The sequence below is a fragment of the Pecten maximus genome, chromosome 3, assembly GCF_902652985.1.
Source record: "Pecten maximus chromosome 3, xPecMax1.1, whole genome shotgun sequence".
NCBI lineage: Eukaryota > Metazoa > Mollusca > Bivalvia > Pectinida > Pectinidae > Pecten > Pecten maximus.
The window spans coordinates 28,429,226-28,448,191 of NC_047017.1; the positions used below are offsets into that span (position 1 = coordinate 28,429,226).

The 18,966-nt window shown below is 36.8% G+C and overlaps 1 protein-coding gene and 1 long non-coding RNA gene across 2 annotated transcripts; one reads left to right on the top strand and one right to left on the bottom strand.

Moving 5' to 3' along the window:
• The first annotated feature begins 1 nt into the window (after nt 1).
• LOC117323810 lies at nt 2-3,112 on the top strand. Its single transcript, XR_004531838.1, has 2 exons — nt 2-747; nt 1,359-3,112. It is a non-coding gene; the product is annotated as an uncharacterized LOC117323810 (long non-coding RNA).
• A 3,953-nt stretch (nt 3,113-7,065) lies between these two features.
• On the bottom strand, nt 7,066-13,790 carry LOC117323811 (F-box only protein 28-like). Its single transcript, XM_033879274.1, has 4 exons — nt 13,619-13,790; nt 12,058-12,306; nt 10,019-10,244; nt 7,066-8,990 (listed from the first exon to the last, which is right to left on the bottom strand). Exons 1-4 carry the CDS (start codon nt 13,784-13,786, stop codon nt 8,503-8,505), a joined length of 1,131 nt encoding a protein of 376 aa, XP_033735165.1. The 5' UTR covers nt 13,787-13,790; the 3' UTR covers nt 7,066-8,502.
• Between the last annotated feature and the right edge of the window lie 5,176 nt (nt 13,791-18,966).

Genomic DNA, 18,966 nt, shown 5'->3' on the forward strand with positions numbered 1-18,966 from the left:
CCAGTGTCTACTGTACATGTACTACAGTCTATACTAACATGGGTCTACTGTACATGTACTTCAACTGTCTAGACTAACCAGTGTCTACTGTACATGTACTACAGTCTAGATCAACCAGTGTCTACTGTATATGTACTTCAACTGTCTAGACTAACAAGTGTCTACTGTACATGTACTTCAACTGTCTACACTTACAAGTGTCTACTGTACATGTACTACAGTCTAGACTAACATGGGTCTACTGTACATGTACTTCTACAGTCTAGACTAACCAGTGTCTACTGTACATGTACTACAGTCTAGACTAACATGGGTCTACTGTACATGCACTTCAACTATCTAGACTAACAAGTGTCTACTGTACATGTACAACAGTCTAGACTAACCAGTGTCTACTGTACATGTACTTCAACTGTCTAGACTAACGAAGGTCTACTGTACATGTACTTCTACAGTCTAGACTAGCAAGTGTCTACTGTACATGTACTTCAACTGTCTAGACTAACATGGGTCTACTGTACATGTACTTCTACAGTCTAGACTAGCAAGTGTCTACTGTACATGTACTTCTACAGTCTAGACTAACAAGTGTCTACTGTATATGTACTTCAACAGTCTAGACTAACAAGTGTCTACTGTACATGTACTTCAACTGTCTAGACTAACAAGTGTCTACTGTACATGTACTTCAACTGTCTACACTAACATGGGTCTACTCTACATGTACTACAGTCTAGACTAACAAGTGTCTAATGTACATGTACTTCAACAGTCTACACTACATGTACTTCAACTGTCTAGACTAACAAGTGTCTACTGTACATGTACTTCAGTATAGATCAACCAGTGTCTACTGTACATGTATTACAGTCTAGACTAACCAGTGTCTACTGTAGATGTACTTCAACTGTCTACACAACAAGTGTCTACTGTACATGTACTACAGTCTAGACTAACAAGTGTCTACTGTACATGTACTTCAACTGTCTAGACTAACAAGTGTCTACTGTACATGTACTTCAACTGTCTAGACTAACCAGTGTCTACTGTAGATGTACTTCTACTGTCTAGACTAACCAGTGTCTACTGTACATGTACTACAGTCTATACTAACAAGTGTCTACTGTACATGCACTTCTACAGTCTAGACTAACAAGTGTCTACTGTACATGTACTTCAACTGTCTAGACTAACCAGTGTCTACTGTACATGTACTTCTACAGTCTAGACTAACCAGTGTCTACTGTAGATGTACTTCAACTGTCTAGACTAACATGAGTCTACTGTACATGTACTTCAACTGTCTAGACTAACAAAGGTCTACTGTACATGTAGTTCAAATGTCTAGACTTACAAAGGTCTACTGTACATGTACTACAGTCTAGACTAACAAGTGTCTACTGTACATGTACTTCTACAGTCTAGACTAACAAGTGTCTACTGTACATGTACTTCTACTGTCTAGACTAACATGGGTCTACTGTACATGTAGTTCAAATGTCTAGACTTACAAGTGTCTTAATTGTACATGGACTTCAGCTTGTTCAGACTTTTGAACAAGTGTATGTATTTATGACCAAGGATATTTTAAACTACATGTTTGTCGTTTAGATAAATGGTCTGTCTAAACTTGTGGTTACCAGTAAATTCTACAGTATACTGACTCAATGTTACTATTATTAGAAACAGGTTATAAATGTCATGATGGTATCTACCATATGCAGTACTTTTTAAAATGTTTTATGTTTCATCTTATGATGTATAAGTAAAACAGTTTAATTTCCTGTCTAACATAACAATTTAGGACTTATATTTTGGAAACCATGTGGTTGTAGGAACCTGGAATCTGGTATTAACCTCACTGTTGTCTTGGTTACCAACTTTTTCTCTGGATCATTGCACCCCATATCCACCCTAATAAAGTCAATAATTAAAAAAAGATTTTGCAACTGGGAAAAGACCCAATATTTTATTTACTTGCAATATTTTGCCAATGTGTTCATCTATTTTGTAAACAAGAAAACCAGAAAATGAATCTGAAAAAGTAATTTGTCCTTTCCTGGTTCCTGATAGGATTAGAATTCCCCCTTTCTGTTGATATGGCTGGTTGATTTACATGTACTTTATTGTTGTCTTGGATTGGAATCCAGACATTCCTTGTTATTGAAGTGTTATTTTGTTTTGTATGATTTTTAATTTCCTATTTGTTATCCAGTAATTGAAAGTTGTATGTATGAGTCTTGCTGAACCCTCAACAATGTTGAAAGATTAATATGTTTACTAAGATATTTTGAATTAGAATCCTGTCAAAATTTCTTCAATATAGCCGTGCTATGGTAGCTATGGCCATTTGTTAACAGATTAATCAGTAGTATATACCCACCTAATCAATCTGTCATGCCCAATCTAGACGGGGAGTGTCATGTGATATTATATTGATTAGGACAGCGTCGAGTCTTTCTGAAATCTAGTTGTACCAGGTATATATATCTGTTTTGTTTGGTCGAGCAATACAACTTCACAGTTTCTTGTACAGGGCCTTGGAATGTGTCGTACAACTTTTACACCATTCACTTCATAATTCTTCTTTTCATTTGGACACATGAGCTTTGTGTACAAGTGGTTTACATAGTGATCAATTTGATATTAATACACACTAAGTCAGTACATTAAGACATTTCTTCAAAGCTTCCATGGGACAGAATCAAACAAGGAGAAATATCTGAAGCATTATCACAATACTGAATCTCATTGAAGCCAGTTCTTATGGAAATGTTTTTATTTTCATCATCGATACTGTTGTTATTGGAAAAAAACAACACTTGTGGTTGAAAAATATATATGTATAACTACTACTACAATGGACGACATGCTATTGAGAATCCAGTTGAGATGTATTTGTTGTTAATTTTGTTTTGCTTCCGCCACCCCCACAGTTGACATGTTGGATGGTCCATTCATTGTTTCGGATCAGTTCAACAGTTCATCAGTGGGTAGGGTGGGACCAATACATAAGGCATACTTGATATGATTTGCAAAAGTGTACAAGCTTCTCCATGCCATCAATACTTACTGAATAATGTCTTAGAATAAAGAAATCCTACCAAACTTATTGTTGTCATGCATTTTATTTATTCTCTTTCGTTATCCCAGACATTGACCTTAGGATTACAGTGTCCTTGACCCTTATTAAAGGTTGTAGGAGTCAAGTTTGTTCCAGCACAGAAACTGGTCCTTGTGATCCATTGAAAGGCAGAGATTTTAGAGTAATTACCAGGTGAATGACACCCGCCCAAATGAACATCTGACTTCTGATCAGCCTCAAAACTCATCATTCACAACAAAGGACTTTACTAAATATGGGAAAGTTAAGTTTTTCTCAAGACACAGAAATAACAAGAATTGACAGATGCCTCAGGATCAATTATAATAGCTCACTATTTGATAATACTGTAAATCACTTATATTTCGCGAGTACTTAATTTCGCGAACTCACCTCATTTCGACTTATTCGCGAATACATAATTTCGCGAATTCTGACCTAAAAATGACTTTAAATTCGCGAATGACGTTAACAGGTCAGCGATATTTCCATGTTGGTAGCCATTTTGTTTATGAGAGTCATATGACGGTACAAGAAAAGTCATGTGATATTGATGTCTGTCTATACTGAATTGTATGTACCTACCTGTATACGCCTCTAGGCTATATACAAGTGTCATGCCCGTTCATATATACAGAATGTAGTTTTTTTGCATTATTTCACCGACATGACAACGCCACAGATCTCCAATTAAAAAAAAATAGTAACCAAAGATAATTTGCCGGTCCAAATTACGGAAACAGTGAACAAACATGTATGTGAAGTACCACATACATGTAAGCTTACATAAACAACAGCGCGGGTAATGAAGTACAACGTCTTCTGGGTGTTTTGTGTGTGAAATTTTGGTGTTCAGTGATATAAAATTAAACTCTGATATAATCTATCATTCTATTATTACTTAAATGGTGATGTCTGTTCACCAACTAAAGATTACGATAGATTCAAAATGGACGCCACTCATTCTTGTCATTCTTATATAAATATTCGCGAGGGATTTGAATTCGCGTTTGACTCTCCTCGCGAATTAACGCGAAAATAAATCCCATGTGAAATATAAGTAATTTACAGTAAGCTAAAAATTTTATTGGACAACACAATGAAGTTTACTTTTAACCTCAATGTGACCTTGACCTTCTGTGTGTGGATCCAGAAATGGTATGGGACCCATCAACATACATGGAATTTCATCAGCCTACTGTAAGTAAGTCAGTTAAAGCCCAAACATCTCGGACAAACAGGAAAGGACAACAAATATTTTACTATGTGCTCCAATTAAATACATGAACAGTGGTAACAAAATTAGCCTGATTTGGACTGCTATTAACACTCAACCCATTTTCCAGGAAGCTATACAACCAGAAACATTTCCTCTGCACCAGAAGTGTGTACATGTGTCATTTAAAATCTATGGTAAATGAAATCAATTGAAGGATTTACAAATGTACCAGGTATCTTTTATACAATTTTAAGCCCACCATCATCAGATGGTGGGCTATCAAATCGCCCTGCGTCCGTGGTCCGTGGTCCATCCGTCCGTAAACAATTCTTGTTATCGCTATTTCTCAGAAAGTACTGAAGGGATCTTTCTGAAATTTCAAATGTAGGTTTCCCTTGGTGCCTAGTTATGCATATTGCGTTTTGAGACCAATCTGAAAACAACATGGCCGACAGGCAGCCATCTTGGATTTTGACCATTGAAGTTTGTTATCGCTATTTCTGAGAAAGTACTGAATGGATCTTTCTGAAATTTCATATGTAGGTTTCCCTTGGTGCCTTGTTATGCATATTGCGTTTTGAGACCAATCTGAAAACAACATGGCCGACAGGCAGCCATCTTGGATTTTGACAATTGAAGTTTGTTATCGCTATTTCTGAGAAAGCACTGAAGGGATCTTTCTGAAATTTCATATGTAGGTTTCCCTTGGTGCCTAGTTATGCATATTGCGTTTTGAGACCAATCTGAAAACAACATGGCCGACAGGCAGCCATCTTGGTTTATTGGCAATTGAAGTTTGTTATCACTATTTCTGAGAAAGTATTTAAGGGATCTTTCTCACATTGCATATGTAAGTTTCTCTTGGTACCTAGTTATGCATATTGCGTTTTGAGACCAATCTGAAAACAACATGGCCGACAGGCAGCCATCTTGGATTTTGATAATTGAAGTTTGTTATCGCTATTTCTGAGAAAGTACTGAAGGGATCTTTCTGAAATTTCATATGTAGGTTTCCCTTGGTGCCTAGTTATGCATATTGCGTTTTGAGACCAATCTGAAAACAACATGGCCGACAGGCAGCCATCTTGGATTTTGACAATTGAAGTTTGTTATCGCTATTTCTGAGAAAGCACTGAAGGGATCTTTCTGAAATTTCATATGTAGATTTCCCTTGGTGCCTAGTTATGCATATTGCGTTTTGAGACCAATCTGAAAACAACATGGCCGACAGGCAGCCATCTTGGATTTTGACAATTGAAGTTTGTTATCGCTATTTCTGAGAAAGCACTGAAGGGATCTTTCTCAAATTTCATAAGTAGGTTCCCCTTGGTGCCTAGTTATGCATATTGTGATTTGAGACCAATCAGAAAACAACATGGCCGACAGGCAGCCATCTTGGATTTTGACAATTGAAGTTTGTTATTACTATTTCTGAGAAAGTACTGAATGGATCTTTCTGAAATTTCATATGTAGGTGCCTAGTTATGCATATTGCGTTTTGAGACCAATCGGAAAACAACATGGCCGACAGGCAGCCATCTTGGATTTTGACAATTGAAGTTTGTTATCGCTATTTCTGAGAATGTACTGAATGGATCTTTCTGAAATTTCATATGTAGGTTTCCCTTGGTGCCTTGTTATGCATATTGCGTTTTGAGACCAATATGAAAACAACATGGCCGACAGGCAGCCATCTTGGTTTATTGGCAATTGAAGTTTGTTATCACTATTTCTGAGAAAGTATTTAAGGGATCTTTCTCAAATTGCATATGTAAGTTTCTCTTGGTGCCTAGTTATGCATATTGCATTTTGAGACCAATCTGAAAATAACATGGCCGACAGGCAGCCATCTTGGATTTTGACAATTGAAGTTTGTTATCTCTATTTGTCAAAGTACTGAATGGATCTTTCTCAAATTTCATAAGTAGGTTCCCCTTGGTCCCTTGTATTGCATTTTTGGACCAGTCTGTCCTGAAAGCAACCTGGAAAACAAACAGCCATTATCGTTAAATCTAAAATTTCTTATATAGCTAGGATTCCCTTGTTTGAAAAGTACTGGAGGGATGTCTCAATTTGCACAGATTAGTAAAATGAAGGGAAAATTAGAGAAAAGATCAATCTGACATGGAACCTATGAAGATCATTCAATGGTGGGCGCCAAGATCCCTCTGGGATCTCTTGTTTGATAAAGTGCCCAGTGTGACCTTTGACCTTTTAAGCTTGAAGGATGACCCACCAAAAAGCAACCTTTACCTTAGGAACTTTTTAAACCCTTATTGCACATCTGCATATCACAGTATAACATATTGTAAATTTCAGAAGGTTAAGCCCTCATTAACTACCATAGACAATGCAGTTTTTACAGTATACTCTTGGTTCTATTTTAGTAACAGTGACCTTGACATTACAAGCTTTTAAAACACCTACTGCACATCCTAACAACAGAGTGTAACACCATGTGATCATGAAGTTCCAGAAAGATTTCTGGAAATGAATCTGCTGATGGATAGACAGAAGGACAAACATTGATGGACATGACAATTACAAAATGTACTAGAGAGCACCCACAATGCAAAGATAAGAAATGCCAATTTTATCTGACAGTTTATGTTTGGATAGGAGAGGGGAAGAGTGGGAACCAACCTCTGAGCCAGTGGGCTTCTTCAAGACGACTTAATAACAACATTTTCATCCTAAAGGAAATGCTAGTAATTCCTCAGAACAAACAAATGTAAGTCCCGAGCACTATTTATACAAGATTTTAATGACAGCATCAGCCTTGTAAATTGAATTCATTCCTAAACACCAACGTACATCACAATACATGATCTACTGTACTAACAACATATAAAAATACACCACGACCATGTAAAACATCCAGGATGTTGTAAATGGCCAAAACAAATCATAAAAACAAATCCAACACAGTACATGTATATTAATATATATTCTAATTTTGTACTTCATGATCGTAGAAAATAAATATAAAATGATACGTAAGCACGAGAAACATCCAGTTAGTCTCGTTTAAATAGATGACGGACAAATAATTAAAATATTCTTTTACAAAGACGGAAAAGATTTAAGGTTATACTTAATAGCCTACAACAGCGGTCCTGATTATCACTCTGTGAAAACCTGCAACATTGTTAAAGTACTTAAACATGATGTTGGTTGTTCAGTCCATTAACATATTAACCTGGAATTTACAACTAACTACATGTATTAAAACCACTGTGAACATAACTATAGCATCATAAAACAATATTCTGAGATCCCTTTCTCAGTCAAACATCCATCAGATATAATCGCATCATAATGTTCTTCATAAATATCAGTTTACTTAAAATTAAATAATGGTGATGTTCTATATCATATTGTTAATCTGATTTCTGATCACAGTACTGCCAGTCTCTATTCCGATCATTAGAGATCTGAGCGTTCTGATCACGTTACTGCCAGTCTGTATATTCCAATCATTAGAGATATAAATGTTCTGATCACAGTACCATCAGACTCTATTCCGATCACTTAGTGTTTTGAGTGTTCTGATCACAGTACTGCCAGTCTGTATTCTGATCATTAGAGATCTGAATGTTCTGATCACAGTACTGCCAGTCTGTATTCCGATCATTAGAGATATAAATGTTCTGATCACGTTACTGCCAGTCTCTATATTCCAATCATTAGAGATATAAATGTTCTGATCACAGTACCATCAGACTCTATTCCGATCACTTAGTGTTTTGAATGTTCTGATCACAGTACTGCCAGTCTGTATTCTGATCACTAGAGATATGAATGTTCTGATCACAGTACTATCAGACTCTATTCAGAGTGTTTTGAATGTTCTCATCACAGTACTAGTACTATCAGACTCTATTCTGATCACTTTGAGATCTGAATGTTCTGATCACAGTACTGCCAGTCTCTATTTCGAGTGTTTTGAATGTTCTGATCACAGTACTATCAGACTCTATTCAGAGTGTTTTGAATGTTCTGATCACAGTACTGCCAGTCTCTATTTCGATCACTAGAGATATAAATGTTCTGATCATAATCTCTGTGAACAATTCAGATCATTATCTGTAGCTGGCAAGTAAAGTAACTATAAATACAACTAGTCGTTTAGTGAACTCAATGATTCTAGCATCTGTCCTGGTATATTTAGTAAAAGCAATCAAGTCTTTTGTTTCTTTAACGGGTAGTCCTGACGTAGGGCTCGTCTCTTTAAACAGGCCTTGGTCTTGTCCGAGTCCTCCTTATTGCTTGATCTGATGATAAAGCTACTTCCTGGGAAATCCCTCGGTGAGGATGAACTCTCACCCTCGCCTTTCATCTTGGACAGCTCTGTATACACATCTGAGAACTTCTGATCGTATTCAAGAATTTTCTTGCTTAAATCACTGATCTTTTTATCGTGTTCCTTAATAAGTTCCACATGTTCAGATATCACTTTGGCTTGGGTTTGAATTTTCCTGTTTTGTTCAGAAATACGTTTGCTCTGTTCTATATGACGATTTTTCCAGTCTACAAGTTCTTTTTTGCACTGTGTAATAGTGGAGGTATGAGATTTACATTGCATCTGAAGACGCAGGACTTCTTGTCGCAGAGGGTTGCCTCTCATTGGACTGGTTGCTAAAGCCATCATTGGCGATGTGGATGGACCTGAAAAATGACAAAAAGTTGAGTTTTTTTTTACTTCCTAAAATTCTTATACATCTCCATAGAAGATCTTGGATGGAATTTGCCTATTCCGACATTTTGTTTCACACAGACCTAGATACATCAAATTCCAGGACTTTTTTTCTGTCTTCATGTTCAAGGGATTTTCCTATGAATTTTCAGAAATAATGATGAAATTGAAGTGAAATTTAGAGTTATGTAAAACAGTACAAAGTTTGATATATTGTCCCATTGATGATCATATTGACACTGTTGTGTTTTTTTTTATCAAAATCATATTGACAATGTTTTATCTATGGTTATACTGACAATGTTTTATCTATGGTCATATTGACAATGTTGTCTTGATCATATTGACAATGTTGTATTTATGATCATATTGACAATGTTGTCTTGATCATATTGACAATGTTGTATTTATGATCATATTGACAATGTTGTCTTGATCATATTGACAATGTTGTATTTATGATCACATGATCATACTGACAAGTTTTATCTATGATCATATTGACAATGTTGTATTTATGATCATATGATCATACTGACAAGTTTTATCTATGATCATAATGACAATGTTGTATGTCATAATGACAATGTTATAGTTATGATTTTATTGACAAATTGTATTGATGATCATAATGACAATGTTGTATAAGTCATAATGAAGAAAATGAATGTATCTCAGTTTTGTTGCAACGCCGAAGATGAAATTTTCGTGGACATTTGTAGTAAAATAAGACTACCTTCACAAAAGACAAATTTCATGACTCTTAGGCATTTATGTCAAATATAAGATTTTTAAGGCATGCCACTGGATTCCATAGGTTGAAAATCAAGGACTTTAACCATGTTATACTGTCATTATGTTACAATCAACAGATTAAATTGATACAAATTGGTGGTGCAGTATGACATGATTTTATCAAAGAGAATGATGGAAACATTTGTCAACAGTACTGGGAATAATAATGGGTGGACAATGTGCCATTCATTCACACAAGTTTTACCTGCAATGCTATGTTGGGGTTCGGGACTAGCTGAACAGTGATCACCAAAGGGGAAGGGAAGTGTGACAGCTGGCAGCCGAGCTTTGAGGGCTGGAGAAATCTTCTCCTCAAAATGTTCCATGGCCATGGAGGATATGTCACGTAGCTCCTGGAGAAACTCGTGGGCGCGTGGAGGCTGGTCTGTTCTCTGTAGGGTAGCGAGAATCCTCCGCAGTTCGTCTAGTACCTACAGGTATGAAATATCCATACAATATATATGTGTATATAAAATATGTCTCAGCCAATATGAAATTCAATATGAAATTGCATAAATCATTCCACACCTGTATAAGGTGTTAATGCATCATTTTAAGACACGTTTAACCAGAATAAAGTGCATGCTCATCAATCTTTAATAAGTTACCAATAGGAATTTTCATCTTTTTCATGTTGGCTGACATTGAGAATTGATGATCCTTCTTGTGTAGAAAACTTGAAAAGTGTATACCTGTGTAATTTGTGCACACTCATGGACATGTCTATATGTTTATCATGTTTATTAGTACAAACCTGTCCTGGGATGGGCCCCATGTCTATATAGTTATTGTATAATATATATTTCTCTCGGTACAACGTTAACTACGACAGGAAATTCAAATCTATATCTTCGGATCACCAACACATAGTGTATATGATACATTGTGCTAATAAATAGATATATAACTTAGCAACACAAATGACGAAGGAAGACAACTTTTTGACTCGTGCCCTGACCGGACCTCGAACTCACAATCTACGGCACCCAATCGCCTAGCCAGAAATACCCGCAGCTTATACCACTGCGCCACATCGACGTTCTTAATAAAGAATGTTTCAATGGCGCAGTGATGGTCGGCCCGATACCTTGACATGATCATTGTGGAAGTCGTCTATATAAGATGATATGAATACCTGGATCGCAATGTATTTACATACATGGATACGAATTGTACATATTATATATATTTCTCTCGGTACAACTACGACAGGAAATTCAAATCTATATCTTCGGATCACCAACACATAGTGTATATGATACATTGTGCTAATAAATAGATATATAACTTAGCAACACAAATGACGAAGAAAGACAACTTTTTGACTCGTGCCCTGACCAGACCTCGAACTCATGATCTACGGCACCCAATCGCCTAGCCAGAAATATCCGCAGCTTATACCACTGCGTCACATCGGCGTTCTTAATAAAGAACGTTTCAATGGCACAGTGATGGTCGGCCCGATATCCTGACATGATCATTGTGGAAGTCGTCTATAAGATGATATATTTACATTCCTAATGTGGTTTGCTGATATGAACATACCAAGTGAAAACAATAAACATATGACCATGAATACACTATGAAAACCGTATGAAAACATTGTCTCTTGTGCAAATCACCTGATTAATCGGGTCATATTAATACGCCATCAAAAAAAAGTCTGCCTTTCAATTATGAAAATATTGTGTTTTTGTTGCAATTTGTTCACATAAAATAAATATGATTTGAATTGAATGATTGTATTTAATATTATTTTTACTTTAATACTTCTTTCTTTTTGTTTTATACAAAATTAAACAAAAAAGACCGGAAAATGCAGAACGGCATTAAAACAATGGCTTGGTGCATAGGCGGGATGTCCCGGCTGTTCTAATAATTTGACGTTTCGTCGCATACATGACAAATTTTTCTTTTTAATCAAATTTCTCGTTTTCTCGATATAAAATTTTTAAATCAAGTTTTGTAAATATATGAATTGAATAGATTTTTTTAATTTTCATTGCGGCTATGAATACCAGTAGCTATAGCAACATATCCTCCGAGGCGCGCTACCGCACGCCACGGGATATGTAGCTAGCTACTGGTATTCATAGCCGCAATGAAAATTAAACAAATCTATTCAATCCATATATGAATACCTGGATCGCAATGTATTTACATACATGGATCTGAATTGTACATATATTATATATATTTCTCTCGGTACAACTACGTCGTATATAATATATATATAGTACATACCTTTCCTGGAATAAAGCAGCAGAGCCCCATGTCTATATAGCGGGTATACGTCATGCCCAGCAAAGACAGACGTGTTTCTATGGCAGAGAGAATGTCTACATGACGAGCCAGAGGATGGTTTCGTCTCTCCGATTCTCTGCGTGGGAGCTGACTCTTTACTCTTTTCTGTATCTGAGTGTGTTGTTTATCAACCTTTGTAAAACCATGGTTCAGCAACTGCTGGCAGAGCTTGTTAATGGTCTGACACACCTGTGTGGAAACAGCCTTGGTTTAACTAAAGATTTATAATCATGCTCTTATTAATTATCAGTGTTGATCCAATGCTTTATTCAACCTCAAATGCATCCTTTAACTCAATGTTACTGAGGCTTCATAAAGTGCATGGCATTCAGGCCCTGTATTTGTGTTATGCAGTAATTAATGACACATGTTATTATTTTACTGAACAAGTCAGAACAACAACATGATAATGATGTTTGATTTCAAGCCAGAAAATACAAACTACAAACTAAAAACACATGGTATATTTTACCGGTATGCATCAATTGAAATATCATATACTTTTTATCTATGGCATTTCTCAGAGGTTGATTATATTATTTATCTCTTAAAAACACTATATATAACTATCAACCTTATAACCTCCAAACTCATGCCACAAGAAGAACAAGTTCTATATCCTATTCAATTCAGTTATTCATTTTAATTTCTTGCGAATTCATAAAACGCAAGCCCACTAGAATATGCATCTGCACCATGGCCACGACTTCAACAGCTGTTTATAATAAGTTAAATTCATTCTTGGTGCAGGACTACTTATCGAAGTTACTAGTATTGACAGTCTGTGTACCTAGTATTCCATGAAAATTTATACTTGGTAGGAGGCCTAGGGCTCCTATACCATTAATAGTTATTTACCTTACATTATATAAATAGCTAATTCTACTATATATAGCTAACTTGGAGTCTGATGAACTTGATAGGTATCTAATTAAAATAAGTAAATATATAGGAAACCTGGGTTTCGAAACTATAAATATACTTAATATACCATTACAGTACAAGTTAACTTTTGAGTTTTTAATTGTTTAATATTAGTTAAACTAACCAAACATCAGCCACCATTGTATAGGCCAGAAGTTTACTTAGTTTAATTAAATGTCAGATCAGCCAATTAAAACAAAATTAACTATGAATAAAATAAATTATTATCAAGGGAACTGAACATACTCATTCGAGTAGACCCCGAAATAAGACTAGATATTCACACCGTTCTCATACTGTAGACACATACAGTATAGGCCTATATCTGCTACATCCTTTCTTCCCACATACACAACTTCCAACATACACAAATTTAAAGCAATAATAATAAAATCACTGTAAATAACCCTCCGACACCTTTGCACTGAAAAAGAAAAATATTCATCAAAATGGTGGCGTTTTCTAATAAAGAAGTAGAACGAAATCTGAGTTCTGAAGCTATGAATCATAAAAATGAACGTTGACACAGTTCCAGCTGACTCGGACAGGAAATTCAATCTACGTCGCCGATACTTACATTACGAGATTCGCTTATTTCGTTGTATGATAGATATGAAATGATGTTGTACAAAATTTCTTCTGGAAGCTCTAATAACGTGAGCGGCTTGTTAACAAGAAGAGGACTGCTTTCACCGTCTGAGCTACACTGAAACATCTGACAACTGGTGGAAGCCATGTTTAACATTACTAAAGGGAGGCCACTCTAAACTAAAATTTATATCCGGACAGACATCTACACAGAGTTATCGCTCTTCTCCTAGTGTCACCAATATCCCACACAGTAGGCCGATCACACCGAGTTTGAATGATATCACTGAATAGGGAATTCAAAGTATTTGGCACGAACTCCTAACCCATGATCCGTAAATATACCGATATTTAGAGATTATTATATGGCCGTTTGGATATCACACCCCTTAATTATCAGCATGAGGAATATAAAGACTCGAGTGTTAATAAGGGATGTGATATCGAAATGGTCATATTATAAGCTTTTTATCATAGTTTTTTCTTTCTTTCCATATTTATGTGCAAACCCCCCCCCCCACCCCCCCCCCCCCCCCCCCCCCCCCACCCCCCTCACCCCCAACACCCCCAACACCCCCCCCCCCCCCCCCCCCCCCCCCCCCCCCCCCCCCCCCCACGTTTCATTTTCCGGAACCCAGACCCCTCGCCAAAAAAAAAAAATTCGCCTCGCGCGCTCGCATTACCACTAAATTACTGCCCCCCCCCCCCCCCCCCCTTTCAAATTCCTGGATCCGCGCCTGGGAAGATGTCATTGAACATGCCATTGAAAAACAAGAGGTTCAGCAATTGACTACAAGGAGAACCCTTCTCACAGCCCCTGAGATTGGGACCAGCTCTAGTCCGATGCTGTCTGTCTCTGAGTTAGCTGCTAATCAGCCTCACTGCAGTTTCATCCAGTCCAAAGACTTGCAACTTCTCCAGCAACAGATTATGAGAAAGGTAGTCAAAATCAAAGACAAGACAAGTCCATCAGAATGGCTGTAATAAAGCGGTTGTTGTCCGAGGTCTGACGCCAATCCTCAAGAGGTTTCAGAAAAGTAGACTGACACCCAAAGTCTCGTCTGAAAGCCGCTATGGATCGGGTCAAATATAGCCAATCTAAAAATGAACCTAACTGGTCATGTGAAATTCGTTTAAAGACCTTAGACATGGTAGGAAGGATACGGACTGGACGATAATTTTCTTTACAAAGTGGGTCATGCTTCTTAAAAATTCGGAATGATTTGTGCCTGTTTCAGTTGATCAGGAAACCTACTTTCTGAAATACAACTATAGTAAATATGTACACGAGTTCCAACATTTCACAGCATTTATCTAATGTGATTTTAATACCGTTTGTAGTTTTTTGTACTTTGTGTCTATTTCACGTAAATTACTCCAAATAACAACGGTTCTATATCCGAAGGAATAAGTTATAACATCCATGTTTTTTGTGTCGGTTTCCCCCCAAATTTTTACATATGTTGTCTCCGACTCCTTCTTGTATTTACAAATGAGTATGTATGTAAAAAAAACTCCTTGAATTGTTTTGAAGTTTTCATGATATAAATGGGAACAGCTATCTAAAAACCTTTTTTGTCGGTTTTGCGTGAATCTCGTTCATTATAAGATTTCTCATAAGTTTTCCTTTACGACAGAAAATTAATTGAGATATCTTAAATGCTTTTTAATAATAAGGTTTCTCATAAAATAAATGACATATCTTACAAAGAAAAAAAATGATGAAATATTTTGATACACAAGAGGATTCATGTACGATATTTGATACCTTTATATTTCTATGTTATATCTTTTAAGGAAGTGGCAAACCACAACCACAAGACCGTGCACTGGGGCCTACGTTGTTTGTTCTGCACATTAATGACCTTCAATGACCTGTCACATGTCGTCTATGCCAACGCCCTACTGTTTGCCAACGATATAAAACTGTATAAAACGACAGGGTAAATGGAGATTTTCTGTTTACATTACAACAGTAGCGTTATCAGAGGAAACGGAAGAGAAAGTCCGTGGAATAATTGTCGATAATAAATTAATCTTTAGAAATCATCTACAAGCAGTCGTAAACAAAGCAAACCGAATACATGTACTTGGAGCTATACGAAGATCATAGATAACTCTTAGATAAAAAAAATCTGCTTACTGTATACGGCTTTAGTTCGACCCCATTTGGAGTATGGACCAAACATATGGAAACCATACAAACAACAGGACATTATCTGTTAGAAAAAAGTTCAACGGTGAGCTATGCAATTACTACCATGATTGAAAGATCTTTCGTACGAAGAACGATTGCGTCGCCTTAAACTCCTGTCGTTACTATACCGACGTAACAGGGGCGACATGATTGAAGTTCTCAAAATAATGAAAGGAGGCTATGAGTCAACAGGATCTTGCAGATTTTTGCCAGTAAAGCAAGAGAGAAGGGCCCAGAGACATTCACTCAGCCTAGATAAATAAAGAAGTAGACAGGAATGGAGGAAATTAAAGAATTGTGGACAGGTGGAACTCTTTACCAGAAAATGTAGTTCAAGCCCCAAATTTATTCAGTTGCGAAAACCGCCTGGACAAATTTTGGAGTAACGTCACAACATAAACATTAATATAATTGTTTTAATATTATATGGACTACGATATGAATATAGAGGCAATTATGCCTACGTTTAGAATATACTAAGTTATACTATGGTAGAATATCTTATATACGGTATAAGATATCTTACATCATTTGGTTAAGTTCTGGATCTACATTGCTCCATTAATGAATGACAACTTAGCTTGCAATTACATTCCAAAGCTTTCAATTCTTGGTGCAAATCATTATAAATATATCCTATATATAATGTGTGTGTGTGCGATTCCCTCACAATTACTTCTCTGCCTCTCAAGGCTAATTCAGACACCACCCCTACCAATAGGAGTAGTAACTGTGATTAATGTGAGAATGAGTTTCTCACACCAAAGAAAGAAAAATGACCCTAGGAGCGATTACTGAGAATGAGATTTAGAAATGAAACTTAGAATTAAATTAAACGCATCCATGCTGGACAGCACAGCGCGGATTAACCGAAACCCTACTAATATCTATAACGTTTACAGACCGACCAATGATGTGAAGACTGCATCTCATAATGTTGGTACACATTCAACGGAGAGTGACGGAACATAGAAAACATTGTAATCAACTTGACATTTTAACTAGTATACACCAGCATATCAGCTCTATAGAAGTAATTCGAAACATTGCAAGGAACTACAGGATATTGGAATGAACTCATAAGTAGGACCAGGATAATAGAGAGACAAGTTTAAAAACAAAACGCACAGCAACAAGACTTATTTGCGCCATATCAAAGGATGTACCCCAAAATATTCCTCCCCAGCAATAAAGGACCTCCATCGATTATAAGATCGGATACCAACCATGACAAGACTTTGAACAAAGATGCAATCGGGACAGACGATATCAAATGTTCAGCTAAGAGGAAGCATTTTCTGCATTAAGTCGATCTGGTGGAAAAATGAATTATCTAGTCATGTAGAAGCGTCTGAGGATATGTGAGGATATGATATCTCCAAGACTACAGGCTGGAATGGTGTCAATGATCCAGCTCGAAAAACCCGCATATTCCCTACCATGAGTAATGCAGAACTGATATAGACAGAGACACCTGGGCGCCACCATCAAATGAGACAATACTCCATGCATATATCAAAGCTAGGTGTGACCTCGACACCAACATCCTTTGTCATATGAGGACGGGTGTCAAGGAGACATCAACAGTCATTGTCATATGAGGACGGGTGTCAAGGAGACATCAACAGTCATTGTCATATGAGGACGGGTGTCAAGGAGAAAGCAACTGCCATTGAGTCACAGAAAGACAGCAGTGAGGAAAAAGTGATAGAGTCCAAGTGTTGCAATGTCCCCTAAAAGGAAGACACATACTAAGTTTCAAACTGATGTAGCAAGTGGTAGCGTAATACTGTCCCAATAAAGAGGTAATTACGAAAATGTCCTATGTACAACAGGCCATAACTATATACATACGAGGATAGATCCAAATAACCTCAATAGTACCTCATGGAAGTCTAACAGCTAGTTTGCCGAGGTAAGACAGATCTTGTTTAAGTACAAATTACCAGATCTAGTACGGTTACTCCAAAACCCGAGCGCTCCCTCGAACTGGAAAGAGAACTTTCGAGGAAAAATTACTCCTATTGGGAAGAATGCCATAAATCAAAGGTAGAATCGCACAGTTCACAGACTCAAGCTAGTTACAGGAACCTATATCTCTAATAGATAAGCAGGCTTTCAACAAAAACAAAGTTTTAGCGACTTGCATTCTGTGTAAGGACGAAGCAGAGACGAAAAAACACTTCATTCCGAAATGCTTTAATCTACAGATGATCAGGGACGCAATATTGAAAAAAATCAGGCATTTGTGCAGAGACATTACACCACCATTATAATGGTATACTAGAGAATCAGTTGCAGCTCATCATTGATGATGAAATTCTACCATTTAATTATCCAGTATAAAAAAACTTGACAGTTTGACGTTTAAAATGCTACGTCACAACAAGGCATCTCAAAGTTAGATGTTTCATTGGACACGCCTAGTACTCTAAAACGAAAGTAAACAGTGGGTATAACCGAGAAACACAGGTAAGGATGAGCTTCCCGATAATCTCGATATGAGTCACAGGATATCTCAAAGTTCGTAGTTTAACTTGACAGGCCTACTCCAAAACGAAAGTAGACAGTGGGTATAACCGAGAAAGGCAGGTAAGAAGTGAAAAGGTAAATTTGTCTTAATTAGGCATATTTTAAATACATTTGTACTTCCTCTGGCATCCCCTCTAAAATTGTCTATAGCTCGTATTATCGAAAAATAATTTGACGGGATAAAGCTTAATATAATATAGACGTTCGTGATAAATAAACTACATACCCGTTAGTAAATTATGGATTAGGGTTCATATGTACCAGACATAAATCTGGCCTAGTCACAGGTATATATACTATAAGAACAATAATCTGAAGTCTACTTATTTGGATGTCGAACATGTATATTCTTCATCGGTTCAGTTCGGGTTAAATAATAAACAAAATATCAACGCTCCTTGAAAACGTACCGGAAGTGAAAGTGAAAGTACATTTATGCCAGATTATTTACTATTTGTACTACTATAAGGAATTACAGATGGTGAGTGTCTTCTGCTTCATCAACGACAATCGCCACGTAAATCTAGGTCACATTCAGGTCATGTCACGCTTAGACTGTTCCTGGGGTGTAAGTCGTATAACGAAACCACCGACGCACACTGACACAC

Excerpts from the sequence above, each read along its gene's own strand:
- LOC117323811 (XM_033879274.1), bottom strand. The coding sequence starts at position 13,786 with ATGTTAAACATGGCTTCCACCAGTTGTCAGATGTTTCAGTGTAGCTCA. Across the intron at positions 12,307-13,618 it reads AAATAAGCGAATCTCGTAAT|GTGTGTCAGACCATTAACAA; the intron begins GTAAGTATCGGC and ends GTTTCCACACAG. Across the intron at positions 10,245-12,057 it reads GCTGCTTTATTCCAGGAAAG|GTACTAGACGAACTGCGGAG; the intron begins GTATGTACTATA and ends TCATACCTGTAG.